At 36.7% G+C, this 14,276-nt stretch overlaps 1 protein-coding gene across 1 annotated transcript in view; it reads right to left on the bottom strand.

Moving 5' to 3' along the window:
* Positions 1-2,585: 2,585 nt before the first annotated feature.
* The window catches only part of macrod1 (mono-ADP ribosylhydrolase 1), a 79,223-nt gene continuing 67,532 nt past the window's right edge, over positions 2,586-14,276 (bottom strand). Inside the window, exons 7-10 of the mRNA XM_051127554.1 lie at positions 13,573-13,603; positions 10,442-10,515; positions 6,855-6,936; positions 2,586-4,157 (exon numbers count right to left, since the gene is read on the bottom strand). Coding sequence (XP_050983511.1) covers positions 4,132-4,157; positions 6,855-6,936; positions 10,442-10,515; positions 13,573-13,603 — 213 coding nt within the window. The 3' untranslated portion in view covers positions 2,586-4,131. The remainder of the gene's footprint in view (positions 4,158-6,854; positions 6,937-10,441; positions 10,516-13,572; positions 13,604-14,276) is intronic.

Below are 14,276 nucleotides of genomic sequence, written 5' to 3' on the forward strand. Positions count from 1 at the left end.
TATATGGAGAAAAAGCCTGGAATGTTTTCCTCAAAAATCGTCTTATGTAAACACATTTGAACACTTGACACAAAAAGTATTACAACTATTACAGAAGGTTCAAACGCTCACTGCTGCTCCAGAAGGAAACACAATGCATTAAGATCCAGGGGGTGAAAACTTTTGAAATTCGAAGATCAGGGTAATTTTAACTTCTTCCTTCTAGGAAACATGCAAGAATCTTTTGTAGCTTCTGAAGGGCAGTACTAAATGAAAAAAATATAATATTTAGGCAAAAATAAAAAAAAATGTACACATCCTCATTCCGTTCAAAAGTTTTCACCCCTGGCTCTGAAAGCATTGTTTCTCCTTCTGGAGCATCAGTGAGCGTTTGAACCTTCTGTAATAGTTGCATATGAGTCCCTCAGTTGTCCTCAATGTGAAAAGATGGATCTCAAAACCATACAGTCATTGGAAACGGTTTAAATACACAAAAATGCTGAAAAACCAAAGAATTTGTGGGACCTGAAGGACTTTTCTGAAGAACAGCGGGCAGCTTAACTGTTTAGGACAACCAAGAGATTCATGAATAACTATCACTTAAAAAGAAAAAAATTAATCATTCAGGATCATTCAGGTAACAACACAGTCTTAAGAATCAAGTGTATGTAAACTGTTGAACAGTGTAAGTTTTATAAATTCAACTATTATATTTTCTTGTGTACTATGTAAACATCTTTTATGTGCATTATCTTATTTAGGTCAGTACTAAAAAAATAACATGCATTTTGTATGATCCCACTTATTTTGGTAAAATATACAATACTTTTGGCTTCACTTGCACATAATTTGTGGTAGAGCTTCACAGTTTTGTAGTCCTAATTACTTGAAGAAAATCAGCCTTTTCGGGACATTTTCTAATCTAATATAGCAATTTATGCTTACAGCAGCTTCACAGTTAATGAAAGCGTATAAGTTCTATTGCAGAACAAAATGTAAGTCTCTTCAACCACAGACCTTACTTACTGTACTCATGAATCAAAAACCAGGATTCTTAAAAACCCTTAAGAAATCCCAGAAGGAACTCACGGTGAATTAGCCTTCCAGTTTGACCTACAAATTGCGTCGTAAGCGAATAGCTCATTTAAGTAGAACTTTGTTATTCGACTAAGCAGGGAGCCATCAACAACAAAGGTGCTGAAGTAAGTATAAAACTTTTGCAATATCTCAAAACCCAAAATAGCAGCCAAACAAGGACATTGCTAGATGTTTTAAAAAAAGTAAACGTTAATGAACTACACAGCCAGCAAAGGCCAGTCATAGAGCAAGTTGCTTGTTCACACATACATTTATTCAGGAGGACTGAACAAAAGTGCAACTTCTCGTTGTCTGGAAAGCATTAGCGTTGACATTTTAATGATTGCCTTTAACAATGAAAAAAAAATCCAGTGCGTTTGGAGCGACATGAGGTGGGTGGATAAAAAAAATAAAAAAAATGCTAAGCAACTGCAACTTGTTAGACCAAAATGTAGAGACATCCGCTTTTTTTCACCCAGGAACTTAATAATCAAAGATAAAAATAATTATTTGGGAAGTCGCATTCAAATCCACTTGGCTCAGAAAGCCCCATGACACTTCTGGCTGCACCCACAAGATTAAACCAGATTGAAGTGACTATAAACTGCGACAGAGCACCGGGATGAAATGGCAGGGCCGGGAGTGATAGCGAGCTCCGTTTGACTGGCAGAATCTGGGGTTATGAGTCTGACGATACACAGGCGACGCAGCTGGAGGGAACCAGAGAGAGAGACACGATAGGATCATGGAAAACGAGCGCACGAGGGCATGGGAGAGAGAGATAAGGCGAGAGAGCAGTAAAAAAGAGAAGAGGAGCTCTCATCTCGGCGTGCTTCTGCTGCTGGCGTATAGGATGCACTCCAGTGTAATCGTCACTGAAGGGTTACTATTTCAGCAGCAGCAGCCCCGCGCTGGCTGCTTTCACTGTGCCAATACAGCAAATTAAATAACACTTTACTAAGAGAGCTAGAGAGAGGGACACGGAGCTGGATTGCAAGAGGGAGGAAAGGAAGAGAGAAGTGCTGATGGGACGGTGATGAAGTCTGGATTTAGGATAATTACTCTGCTGAGCTCTTCCTCCCTCTCTCTCTCTCGCGCTCCCTTTTTTCTCCTCCGCTCTCATTATTTGGAGAAGCTCGCCTGATGACAGTATCTGAGCTGCCTGTCGCTTATTAAAAAATGAAAATTGCTTCAGATGAGTTTATTAAACTCATCTCTCCCTCTCTCTTTTTCATCTGCCTCCCTCACACGCTCCTTTCTTTACAGCATGTTGAGATGAAAGACGACTCGTCTTTTTTTGGAAAGCGCCATGAACGATGCTCCAATCGTATGGCGCGAGTGGGCAAAAAAAATAAATTGTCGCAAAACAATTAGCTGAGCTCTTCTCCAGGAATTTGACTAAATCAATCCGCATCAATATTTCAAAATATTTCATCTGTTCTAAATCCATTTGCTGACATTATACGATTAACTTGAAGGCTTACGGTGTAATTAATGAAAGTTGCATTAAGAGCAGACCCAGCCATTAGTTCAGAGAGAGGAGTTGACTTTAATGAGGGTCTTTTATCATACTGGAAGACAGAAAGTACATTGAAGAAGTACAAATAGTGCACTTTCATTATAGGTTAAGTGTTACAATCATTGACATACTCTTTTGCTTCCTTTGATCACCTTAATTTCATTTTTATTCAACTCTATAAACAAAACTCTCATAGGATATCTTCTGTAATTTCAATACTTTAGTGCAAATCATATAATTGCAGGAAATTATTCCTGGAAGGACTAATAACGAGAGGAAGCCATAAATAGATTTCAAAGACAGAATTTAAAGACTTAAATGGTCATTCACAGGTATGTACGGAAACCCATTTGTGCCACTGAATAAAAAATAAAAGGTACTTTTTAATCTCACAATTCAGACTTTTTTCCCCCTCGCAATTCTTACAGTTTTTTCTCAAAGTTGTGAGTTATAAAGTCAGAATTGTGGAATACAAATGCAGAATTATGTCATATAAATTCGGAATTCTGCCTTTTTTTTCAGAATTGCATCATATAAACTCGGAATTCTGCCTTTTTTTCCTCAGAATTGCATCATATAAACTCGGAATTCTCACTTTTTGTTCTTAGTATTGTGTCACGAACTCGGAATTTTGACTTTTTTTCTCAGAATTGCATCATATAAACTTGGAATTTTGAGTTTTTTCCTCAGAATTGCATCATATAAACTCGGAATTCTGACTTTTTTTTCCTCAGAATTGCATCATATAAACTCGGAATTTTGAGAAATAAAGTCTTTTGATCAACTTTTGATCTCAACTCTGACTTTTTTCCTCACAATTGTGAGTTTATATCACAAATTCTGACTTTATAACTCGCAATTGCGACTTTATTTCTCAGAATTGCGAGTTTATATCTTGCAATTCTGACTTTATAACTCACAATTGCGAGTTTATATTTCACAATTCTGGGAAAAAAAGTTAGAATTGAGAGTTTGTATTAATCAATTCAGAGAAAAAAAGTCAGAATTGTGTGATAAAAAGTCGCAATAACCGTTTTCATTTTTTATTCAGTGGCAAAGACGGGCTTCCATAAGCATGGGATTATTTCTGAAATCAACTGGAAAAAAAATATAAAGCAAAAATTTTCAGTCAGTATTTACTCACCCTCATCGTGTTAGAGAGTTCAAAACACATGCATTTCTTTCTTTTGAGGAACGTTGGGGTTCAAACAGCATTGGACCCCATTGACCTCCATTGTACAGACAAAAAAACAAGAAAAAAGAAAGAAATGCATCTATGTGGATGAGTAAATGTTACATTTAATGGTGTGCTACCACTTGCAAGCCCACATTGTTATTAATATTAACAGAAATCCAATAGCAATATGACTCTCAACAGGAAGCTGACAGCAATCATAGAATTCCGTGTAGCACTGGTTTGGTGATATGAATAAATCAGGTGGTGTCAGGCAGCTGTTGTTGTTGTTGTTTGTAGGGGCTGCATCAGGTAAAAGCGAGACAGTGATGTGACGGAAAAGCGGTTTGTGTGGCGTTTCCACAGCAACTATGCCATCCTCTCATAATTTGCTCTTTGGTGCTGAACCTGAAGGTGAAAAACAGGTCTAATAGAGCACACGCTCATACAGTAACAGACATTTACATGAACACTAATGTTTGAAGTTCAGCCGCTGTGTGAGATCTCAATAACATTGTGTCATAACTGTGAATTTTAGAGCAATACATTAAAAAAAGGTGTAAATAATAGCACCAGTCAATATGTTTGGGGATGTTTAATATTTAGTAATATGAAATACTAAATTAGTCAGCGCACTGCTTTTTAATTAATTAATTTTAGCAAGATAAACACTGCTTCCACTAAAAAACGCTAATGTAGTCAGTGTTGGTTTGTTATTTGTGCAAGCAACACACATACAGCTGTCACATAAGAGTAACTTTAAATTGCACTAGTTCGTACTTCGTGTCCCAGAACACAGAAAAAAAACAAATACAAATACATTGACGTCACAGTCAGGAGTACCAATTACTGTCCTCTCACTGCGGGAGGGATAGATGGGAGATTTTGAGGTGAAAAATACCTCAAATTATTTGGATTTTTGAAATGTAGATGTTGATGATGTGCAGAACCACTGGGTGCAGTTTGTTTGGATAGCATAAATAAAATCAAGGGTGATTATGAAATGTAATAATTATCTTAAAGGGACAGTTCACCCAAAAGTGAAAATTCTGTAATTAATTACTCACCCTTACGTCGTTCCAAACCTGTACAACCTTCGTTCATCTTCAGAACACAAATTAAGATAATAAACACCGAGAGCTTCCTGACCCTCCATAGACAGCAATGTAACTAACATGTTCAAGGCACAGAAATAATGTGCCTTGTAGTAATAATAATAATAATAATATTAGTAATAATACAGGGCTACAGACAAAAAAACTACAACAAAAAACAACAACATAAGAAACAAAATTACACACCAAATTATTTTTTTAGGTGCCACAAAATTAACATGTTTACTTTTTTTTTTTAAACACTTATTTCAGTCATATTGTCATGGTGTTTGTCTCATCTTTTCTTGTCTTTATCAGCATTTTAGTCCATCTTGTAGATGTCCTGAGAGCTAACGTTTACTTAAAATGGGAATTTATCGTCTTTTCCAACTTGAAAACTATATAAAGTCACAAAGAATTGTTTATTAAACTGAATTTGTGCAAATATCACTGATCATAACTATGGCATCACTTGGCAATTAAGTGTAGTTTGGACTCCAATGCATCCTATAAATAATATTAATGTCATATGTATTTTACACATCCAGTCTGTTTTTCTATATTAGTAACAAGCAATTTTATAGGTGATATTAATCTTCAGCTCCTTGATATTAATCTTCAGCTCCATTTTTTCTTATGTAGACAACAGGTAAAAATATGAATATGCAATATAGCACATAAATTTAGCAAAATGCTTCTCTTTATAGTTATTATTTCTAGCTGACTGATGTGCTTACGGACGCCAAATGGTTATTCTGAGGTAAATGTATTGTTACGTGGCATTGTTTACACAGCTTTACAAGTTTTCTGCGGGTTGAAACACTGAATGAGCTTTTACATGAGACATTTCAGTAAGTTGTACTGTACACTATAAAATAGCCTACCTTTTAATGTCCATTCATGTTAATTTCGTACTATAGTAGTAAAGAGAAAGATGAGTTCAAGTGTCGCTTGAACTGAGACGCTAAAGCGATCGCTCACGTTACGTTAAAGAGCATCAAAACCGCATTTATTGTTTGAATTTCGTTATGAATTTGGCAGAATTTTAAAGCTGATATTATTAAAACAAAGCACAAAGCTTATTGTGATTATTGGACAGCAAGTGCACAACAAATAATAAAGTTCATGCATTAACAACAGCATATAAGATCAAGAAACGATAATATCGATTATAAAAGAGAATTGTTAACTATATTGTTAATGTCCACAAAGCTGACAGGTTTACCTACTGTATTTTTTTCAAGATATGCTTAAAATAGACTTCCACTTAGCACGTCTCTGTCATTTTCAATCTTTCTTATGCTGTCATAACTGGAGCTGCTTTTAGTAGGTGTCCCATCAACACTGCCGTTCAGCAGAGATGAGGACTGTTTGAAACTCCTTTTTCCGCTAAAACCTTGATGCACAACATCTGTTTATTTCATGAACATAATGAAAGACATGATTGCGAAACAATCAGGAAAAAGGGCATCACATCTAAGTTTTTAAATTATAACATATTTATATAGTCACAAGTGGCAACCTCAGCAAAAATATCACTCGCAAATAGAAATTTTTGGTTGCAAATGCAACCGTTTTAATCACAGTCTGGAACCCTGCAATAAACAAAAATAACGACATTATTCAACAATTTTTCTCTTCCCTGTCACTGTCCCACGACTGTCCCAGTACCACGACACATCTATGCTTTTAACATGTCAGTTGCTGTCTACGCAGTGTCAGAAAGCTCTCGGATTTAATCACAAATATCTTAATTTGTGTTCTAAAGATGAATGAAGGTCTTACCAGTTTGGAACAACATGAGGGTAAGTAATTGATGATAGAATTTTCATTTTGGGAGAACTATCCCCTTACAGAAATCAATTTTTTTTAACTGTAACATTTCTGACATTTTTCTGTGAGGGTTAGTTTTAGGAGAAACAGTATACAGTACGAAAAGTATAAAAATCATTATATCTATGGAAAGTCCCAACAAAACATGAAAACCCAACAAGCGTGTGTGATGACAGACCTCGTGGGAAGTATGCAGGCAACATTGTTTCGTAGAGCTCTTTGTCAGACTTCAGAAACACACAGAAGATGACCCGGTCCAGCTGACAGCAGATTAAAACAGAAAAAGAGACAAGAAATAAAAAATAAATGACCACAGAGAATTTCACTTTCAAGCTGTGATTTTGCTACTGCACAGCAGGAACCGACAATACTTCATAGACACAACTGAGAACGTACCTGTAATAATATATCACTAACTTCATCCAAATAAAACAAATATGCTCCTTCATCCTTCCTACACTCTCTAAAGTTATAGCAGAAATGTGCTTAAAAAAAGTGTTTTTTCTACTTCATGTATCTGAAGAAAAAGGTTCATTAATCCTATTCACTGATTTTTGACTTGTAGCCTCTCTGTTTCATGTGAAGAGAGGGTCTGCTGAAAAAGACCACTTGTGTGCGAACGCTTAGCATATTCTAATGTCTGAGTCTTTCTAGGCATAGAGGCGCAGTGCCAATGACCTAACTGTCCTTGACAGAACACCAGCACCAGTCCCAAATGCTTCATGGCAAGCAACAACATAAAAAGAATACATCGAGATCCGTGCCAGCATCCTAGAACCTCCATCTCCATGACAACAGTGGTGAGGGCAGGTGGGCTGTTCCTGCTTCTAATCATGTTCCTGTAACACATCATTGCATCCAGCTAGCACTCCTACTCTGCCACTGAAATCTTTCTCACTCTCATTTTTCTCTCTTTGGTCTCTAGCATTGTCTTTTTTCATTCCCTTTTGCCAAACGTCTCTCCCTCTCTGGCTCACTCATCCTGTGTCGCTTTGTCTGTCTGATTCAGATTCAAAATGAAGCTTTATATTGCCAGAGCATTTGTAACATTAGAAACATGCACATATGTAATGGACTACAGAACTGAGGAGGTTACATTTTCCATTTGATGTTTACATGGTTTCTGGGTTAAAAGCATATGGCAAACTGTTTATCATACTCTATCAATAAGAAAAAAAAATATATATTTTTGTTTATTTTAACATACTATTTACAGTATGTAATACCAAGTTGGTTTTATACATTTTTAAAAAATGTTTCAGATGCATAAAAATAGCATACTTTGTGCAGTCGTTATAATCGTTATTGTTAATAGTTGCCTTTAGTCATCAAATCCTCAGTAAACACTGCAGGTGCCATTAAAGGAGAAGTCCACTTCCAGAACAAAAATTGACAGATAATGTACTCACCCCCTTGTCATCCAAGATGTTCATGTCTTTCTTTCTTCAGTTGTAAAGAAATTATGTTTTTTGAAGAAAACGTCAGGATTTTTCTCCATATAATGGACTGTTATGGTGGCCCGAGTTTGAACTTCCAAAACGCAGTTTAAATGCAGCTTCAGACAATCCCAAATGCGGTTGTAAACGATCCCAGAAGAGGATGAAGGGTCTTATCCAGCGAAACGATCGGTTATTTTTATTAAAAAAAATAATATAATTTATATACTTTTTAATGTCAAATGCTCGTTTTGTTTCACTCTGCCTGAACTGTTTTCCGGTTCATGACAGTTAGGGTATGTCAAAAAACTCGCATCTCATGTTCTCCCTCAATTTCAAAATTGTCTTACATCGCTGTTTTACCTTTTTTGTTAAGGGTGTTTGATCTTCTTTGCATGTTCACTTTGCAAAGACTGGGTCGGTATTTCTGCAGCAATGTAGGATGATTTTGAAATTATTTTTGAAGTTGAGGGAGAAAATATGATTGGAGTTTTTCAGCATACCCTAACTGTCTTGAGCCAGCATACACAGAGTTAGAGAAAGGCAAGATGAGTGCTTGAGATTAAAAAGTATTTACACTGTATTTTTTTTAATCAAAATAAACAATCATGTAGTTAGATAAGACCCTTCTTCCTTGGTTGGGACTGTTTACAACCACATTTGGGATTGTTTATAGCTGCATTTAAACTGTATTTTGGAAGTTCAAAATTGGGCAACATACCAGTCCATTATATGAAGAAAAATCCTGAAATGTTTCCCCCAAAAACATAATTTCTTTACGGCTTAAGAAAGAAAGACATGAACATCTTGAACGACAAGGGGGTGAGTACATTGTGTGTAAATATTTGTTCTGGAGGTGAACTTTAAGGTTACATGGACATGCCAATTTAAAGGGATAGTTCACCCAAAATTAAACGTCTGTCATTAATTACTCTCTCTCATGTCGTTCCAAAGCCGTAAGACCTTCATTCATCTTCCGAACACAAATTAAGTTATTTTTGATGAAATCCAAGAGGTTTCTGACCCTGCAAAGACAGCAACACAACTGACACATTCAATAGTCCATGTGACATCAGTAGTTCAACCGTAATATTATAAAAGTTACGAGTGCGCAAAGAAAAGAATTTCTTCTCTTCTCTGTCAGTCTACAGGAATTGACGGAATTGATGAACAAAGTCATTATTATTGTTTTCTTTGCATGCAAAAAGTATTCTCATAACTTCATAACATTACGGTTGAACCTCTTGAATGTGTCAGTTGTGTTGCTGTCTAAGCAAAATCAGAAAGCTCTCAGATTTCATCAAAAATATCTTAATTCGTGTTCTGAAGATGAACAAAGGTCTTACGGGTTTGGAACGACATGAGGGTGAGTAATTAATCACAAAGTTTCATTATTGGGTGAACCATCCCTTTAATTTAACTAAGCAAAGTGTTTACTAAAAAATGGCCCACTCATAAAAGTTAATTTTGATCCAGACATGAGTGGTTTTGTCCAAGTGGGTGAGTCGTTAACTCTGTAATTAATAAATCAGTCCATTTCTACCAGCCTGACGCATTCAGGTCAATTCACAGACAGGCTGCGATTATAATAAGTGGGTGTTATCGCATTGACAGGGTAATCAGCCAATCACAGTGATGTGAGAACTAAAAATACAATAAAATATATAATAATATAAAGCTAATAAAACAATTAGAAAACTTTGAAAGTACTGCCTCTCATCCATTCTGTACTATTCTCTGGGTGCATATGGAAAGTGGAAGGGTTAGCAAGCAGCAAAGCGCTGGTTAATTAGTGTGCCGTAATTAGGGTGTTTCTGTCATTTTGTATGTCTGTAGCGTAAAAGAAGGCAAGAGCAACTAAGCACGCAGCGCAGAGTGAGATGAAAGCTCAGGACAGGAGAGACAGATCAGTGAGAGATGAGAGAGAGGAAAAAAAGACGCAGATGCGACCAGGGAAAATCGAGCGAGGGAGAAAGAGAGAGAGAGAGAGAGGCTGTAGTATGGGATGTGCAAAAGTTTTGTCAAAGACATCCTGATGGCTCATTTCCTGTTAAATTTACTCTAGACTCACATTAAGTCACAGGGGCCAGAGATTGTGTCAATGCGTTTGTGGATTTTTTGTATTTGTGCTGTTCTGCGAAGCCTATACAAGCTCCGTTAGGAACCAATTAAAACTGTGAGGTTATATTTTGTGTGTGTGTGTGCGTGCTGACTCAGAAAACTAAGTCCCTATGCAGCCACCATCTGTTTGCCACGGCGTGTTCCTCGTCGAACAATAACAACAATGGCGAGAAAAGAACACCAGTAGGGAAATTACAAACACACACACCTTCTCGTGGTTTTGCTCCAGGTATTCTCTCACTGTTCTCAGGGCAACTTCGACCGCTTGATCAGGTGGATATCCTACAACACACACATCATCCAGGAACACAAACACATCAAATCTGTACTAGGGCTTTTGATCGATTAACATGTTTAAATCATGATTATTAAACAGGGCTTAAAAGTTACATGTCATTCAAAATTGGACTTGTTTAAGTGCTATAATCAGGCTCCCAGTGCATCTACCATCTCAGACAACCCAGTAACTTTGTTTTGATAAGTCTTTCTCTGCAAGCTTGTGGAAAAACGAGTGGCTCAGTTTTTGCTTCCCCAGTGACAAAGTAAGGGGATCTTATTATAATTTTACCACCCCTTAATCTGCATGTTTCCACCCATAGCGCCATCATTTTGTTTTTCGTAAGTGACAATGGTGTAGCAAAGCATGTTAACTGATCGGTTATTGGATGCACAGACAAGCACAGAACACTATTTAGAGTCCCAGCTTCAGATGAGACAAAAGAGCAGTTAATTTATTGATTTATTTACAGTATATTATTCTGCTTCCACACGTCTAATACAAATGTGAATTCTTTCCCAGCTGTTTACCTTCACAGACATAACCGACTGTTTTGTAACTCGTGCTTTTATTATAAACTAGTGTGTATTTGACAGTTTAAGCGCAATAAGACATGAAAGAGGACTTACTTTAGTACTCACATGCAGTGTGACAGCCGCTTTCTGTTCACATGCTTATATATCAGAAGTTTAAACTGATATGGTTTAAAACTAGGGCTGCCCTCGACTAAAGATTTTTCTGGTCGACTAGTAGTCATTCATTTTAAGCATTATTAAGAATACATTTAAATCATTTAAATCATAATAACTGCCTACATAACCTAATAAGCGCTTAAAGTTTGACAACACCTGCAGAAGTAATGATTATTAATTTGGAAAACAGTAAGGAAAAACAGTAAGGAAAAACAGTAAGGAGACTGCATTAACATTTTAATAATTTATTGATAAACTAGTGCTTTCTTTGTTTTCAGCTTACGAGATGAAGTCGGCGACGGTGACTTGTCATCTCTGCAATAGTGATGCACCTGTATGCATGTTTCATACGGATTACATCATTTGAGAATATCTGTTTTCCATTTGAATTGGTTCATTTGAAATTAGACATTTTGCTCTCTATAGATATATTTTTTAATATCTAGGCAAGTATACACAGAGTTTTGGTTAATTCTTTTTCTTGACCCGCTCAAGTTCACAGAGACAAGACGGAAGAAAGTGCATCCTGTTTGCTTTCATTTTACAAAAGTACAATGTTTTGTTGTTGTTGTGTTTTTTTTGGCTTTTTTTGTGCTTTTCAGATGATAGGACAGTGGAGATTGACAGGAAGGTGTTGGGTGGAGAGTGGGGGAGCAGGATTGGCAAAGGACCCTGGGTCGGGATTTAAACCCAGGTCGGCCAGAGGCGCAGTTGCGCTATAAGTCAGTGTGCAAACCACACAGCTATAAGCACTGACCAGTGTTTTGTTTTTATTCTGAGTGCACACAAATAAACAGAGACTTTACAGATTCGAAATATGCATTACTCTTATCTGTATGACCGAAAAATGGAGTATTTTAAGAATAAGTGACCACACCAGCGCCTCCATATGTCATGGAGTAAGCACGCTACTATTCAGCTTCCACACTCCGCACAGACACTTGAATGGCGCACATTTTTCTGTTAACATTAGATTGAGCGGCCAAGTAAAGTTGCTAGTACTTACATATTTCAGATGATAAGCCATATTTGAGGTTGATGAATTATAAAGCAAGCATATGGAAGTCCTGCCCAAATCACATAGACCAGCCGTTAATTAATGCATGACTTTACCACTTCCTGTGGATTTTTATTTCATTTTTTTGACTAAGCGACTAATCAAATTTTGGTCGACCAAGCCTCTTCTGGTCGACTAACGGTCAGTTAACTTTTAGGGGGCATCCCTATTTAAAACACGATTTTAGCACGATAGACACATAATTATCAAAACCAAACATATGTTTCTTTTTTTTTAGCAGAGCATCTGAGCTACGAGCTGTAGAGGCACAGCCCTATTCTGGAAAGGACGGTGGGGAGCAGCCGCTCATTTGCATTTAAAGAGACATGCACGAAAACAGCGCGTTTCATCTTGAAAACGGGCGTTTTTAAAATGATTTCATAAATGATCTGTGAGGTATTTTGAGCTGAAACCTCACAGACACATTCTGGAGATTTATAATCGCATATTGTAAAAAGGGGCATAACAGGTCTCCTTGAAATGTTGATTAAATCTATGCATATGCAGACAGATTTTAGCCATCGCATTTGTTTTTCAGCATCTCATCCTATATACATTTTTATAATTAATCCAAGTAAATGAAACAACCTTGATATTATTATAGATACACACATTATTGGTTGCAATGATGTAATTTGTAAGATTAACCAAGAGGTATCAGACATCAACATGTTCGCACCTTGTCAGCACTCTCAAATCTGCCAATGCACGGCACCATATTTTCTGCTTCAAGAGTTGAAAATGAATTACTGATGGTGGTTGTTTTCGAACGGAAGCTGTTTGCCGGGTTCATTTTTGAGCTTAATCTCGACACGTATAGCTAAGAAGGAGGATTATAATCACAGTGACATGCTCTCGCACCTAATCTCTCCTAATCTGACCGTCTAATCCCGCCCTTAATCTGAAAATCCCTCATACTACTGCAAGTGATATCCACTCCCAGAATTCCTAAAATGAGGTTCCTACTACATGAACAACCACAAATAAGAACACATGCATGAGCACGGAGGTCACATCATAGCCGAGGTTCATAAACGTACCATTGATTAGGTTAGACAGGGTGTCATAAACATTGGGAATGAAGTACACCGTTGATGTTAGCTCATAAATGTGGTTAATGAATGATCGTAGGTTTTAATAATAAATGAGCCCATTGAATACTCTAAATCAAGCAAACTGTAATCAATTACACACAGTCGTTTATAGACTAGGAATACAAAGGACATATAAAAATAAATAATTGATGTAAGACAAAGCAATTAACAATGAAAAGTAAACATTGATTGAGAAAAAACATTGTAATTTGCACCTACCGTACACTCCAGTGGAGATGCAGGGAAAAGCCTAGACATGAAAGAGACAAACAGGCTTTAATGTTACATAATTAAAAGTGTGAAGAATTGTTTTATTGTCTACGTATGAACCACTAAATGCTTCTTTAAATAAATGTGTTGTACTATTATAATAAAAGGAATTAAGGTTTACAAAGCACTTATTGTTGGACCTATTAGTAGAAAACCACAACAAAACAACAGCTTTTACAAGGGAGGGTGGATGAAAATTGATTAATTACAAGCCATTAAAGATACAATCCATTACTAATGACAAAGAGCCACTTGCGCCCCAGAATTAAGGGCCTTAAAAACAAAAGCTTTGCTTTAAAACAAATGGACCGAGTCACAGTCAATTGTTGCCGTTTCAAAGGCATTTGCTGCTAAGGTACCACTTTGTGTCTTGCAAACCCCAGCACGTATGGATAGCACTTTGAAATCAATTAAGGGAATGAAACTTCTGTCATTTACTCTCCTTCATGTTCTTCCAAACCTTAAATGGCTACACTGCTGAAAGTCCTGGCTGCCACTTTTCCATACAATGAAAGTGAATGGGGATGAGGGATGTTGAGCTTAAAAATAGCAAAATAAGACTCTTTCGTTCGCTTCATTCTGTTCCAAAGCCATCAGAGGACTTGTAATGATACTTTTAAGTTCATATTTGAGCTCAGTTATTACCTGCCTCC

The sequence above is a fragment of the Labeo rohita genome, chromosome 14 (genome assembly GCF_022985175.1).
Source record: "Labeo rohita strain BAU-BD-2019 chromosome 14, IGBB_LRoh.1.0, whole genome shotgun sequence".
Taxonomy (NCBI): Eukaryota; Metazoa; Chordata; class Actinopteri; order Cypriniformes; family Cyprinidae; genus Labeo; species Labeo rohita.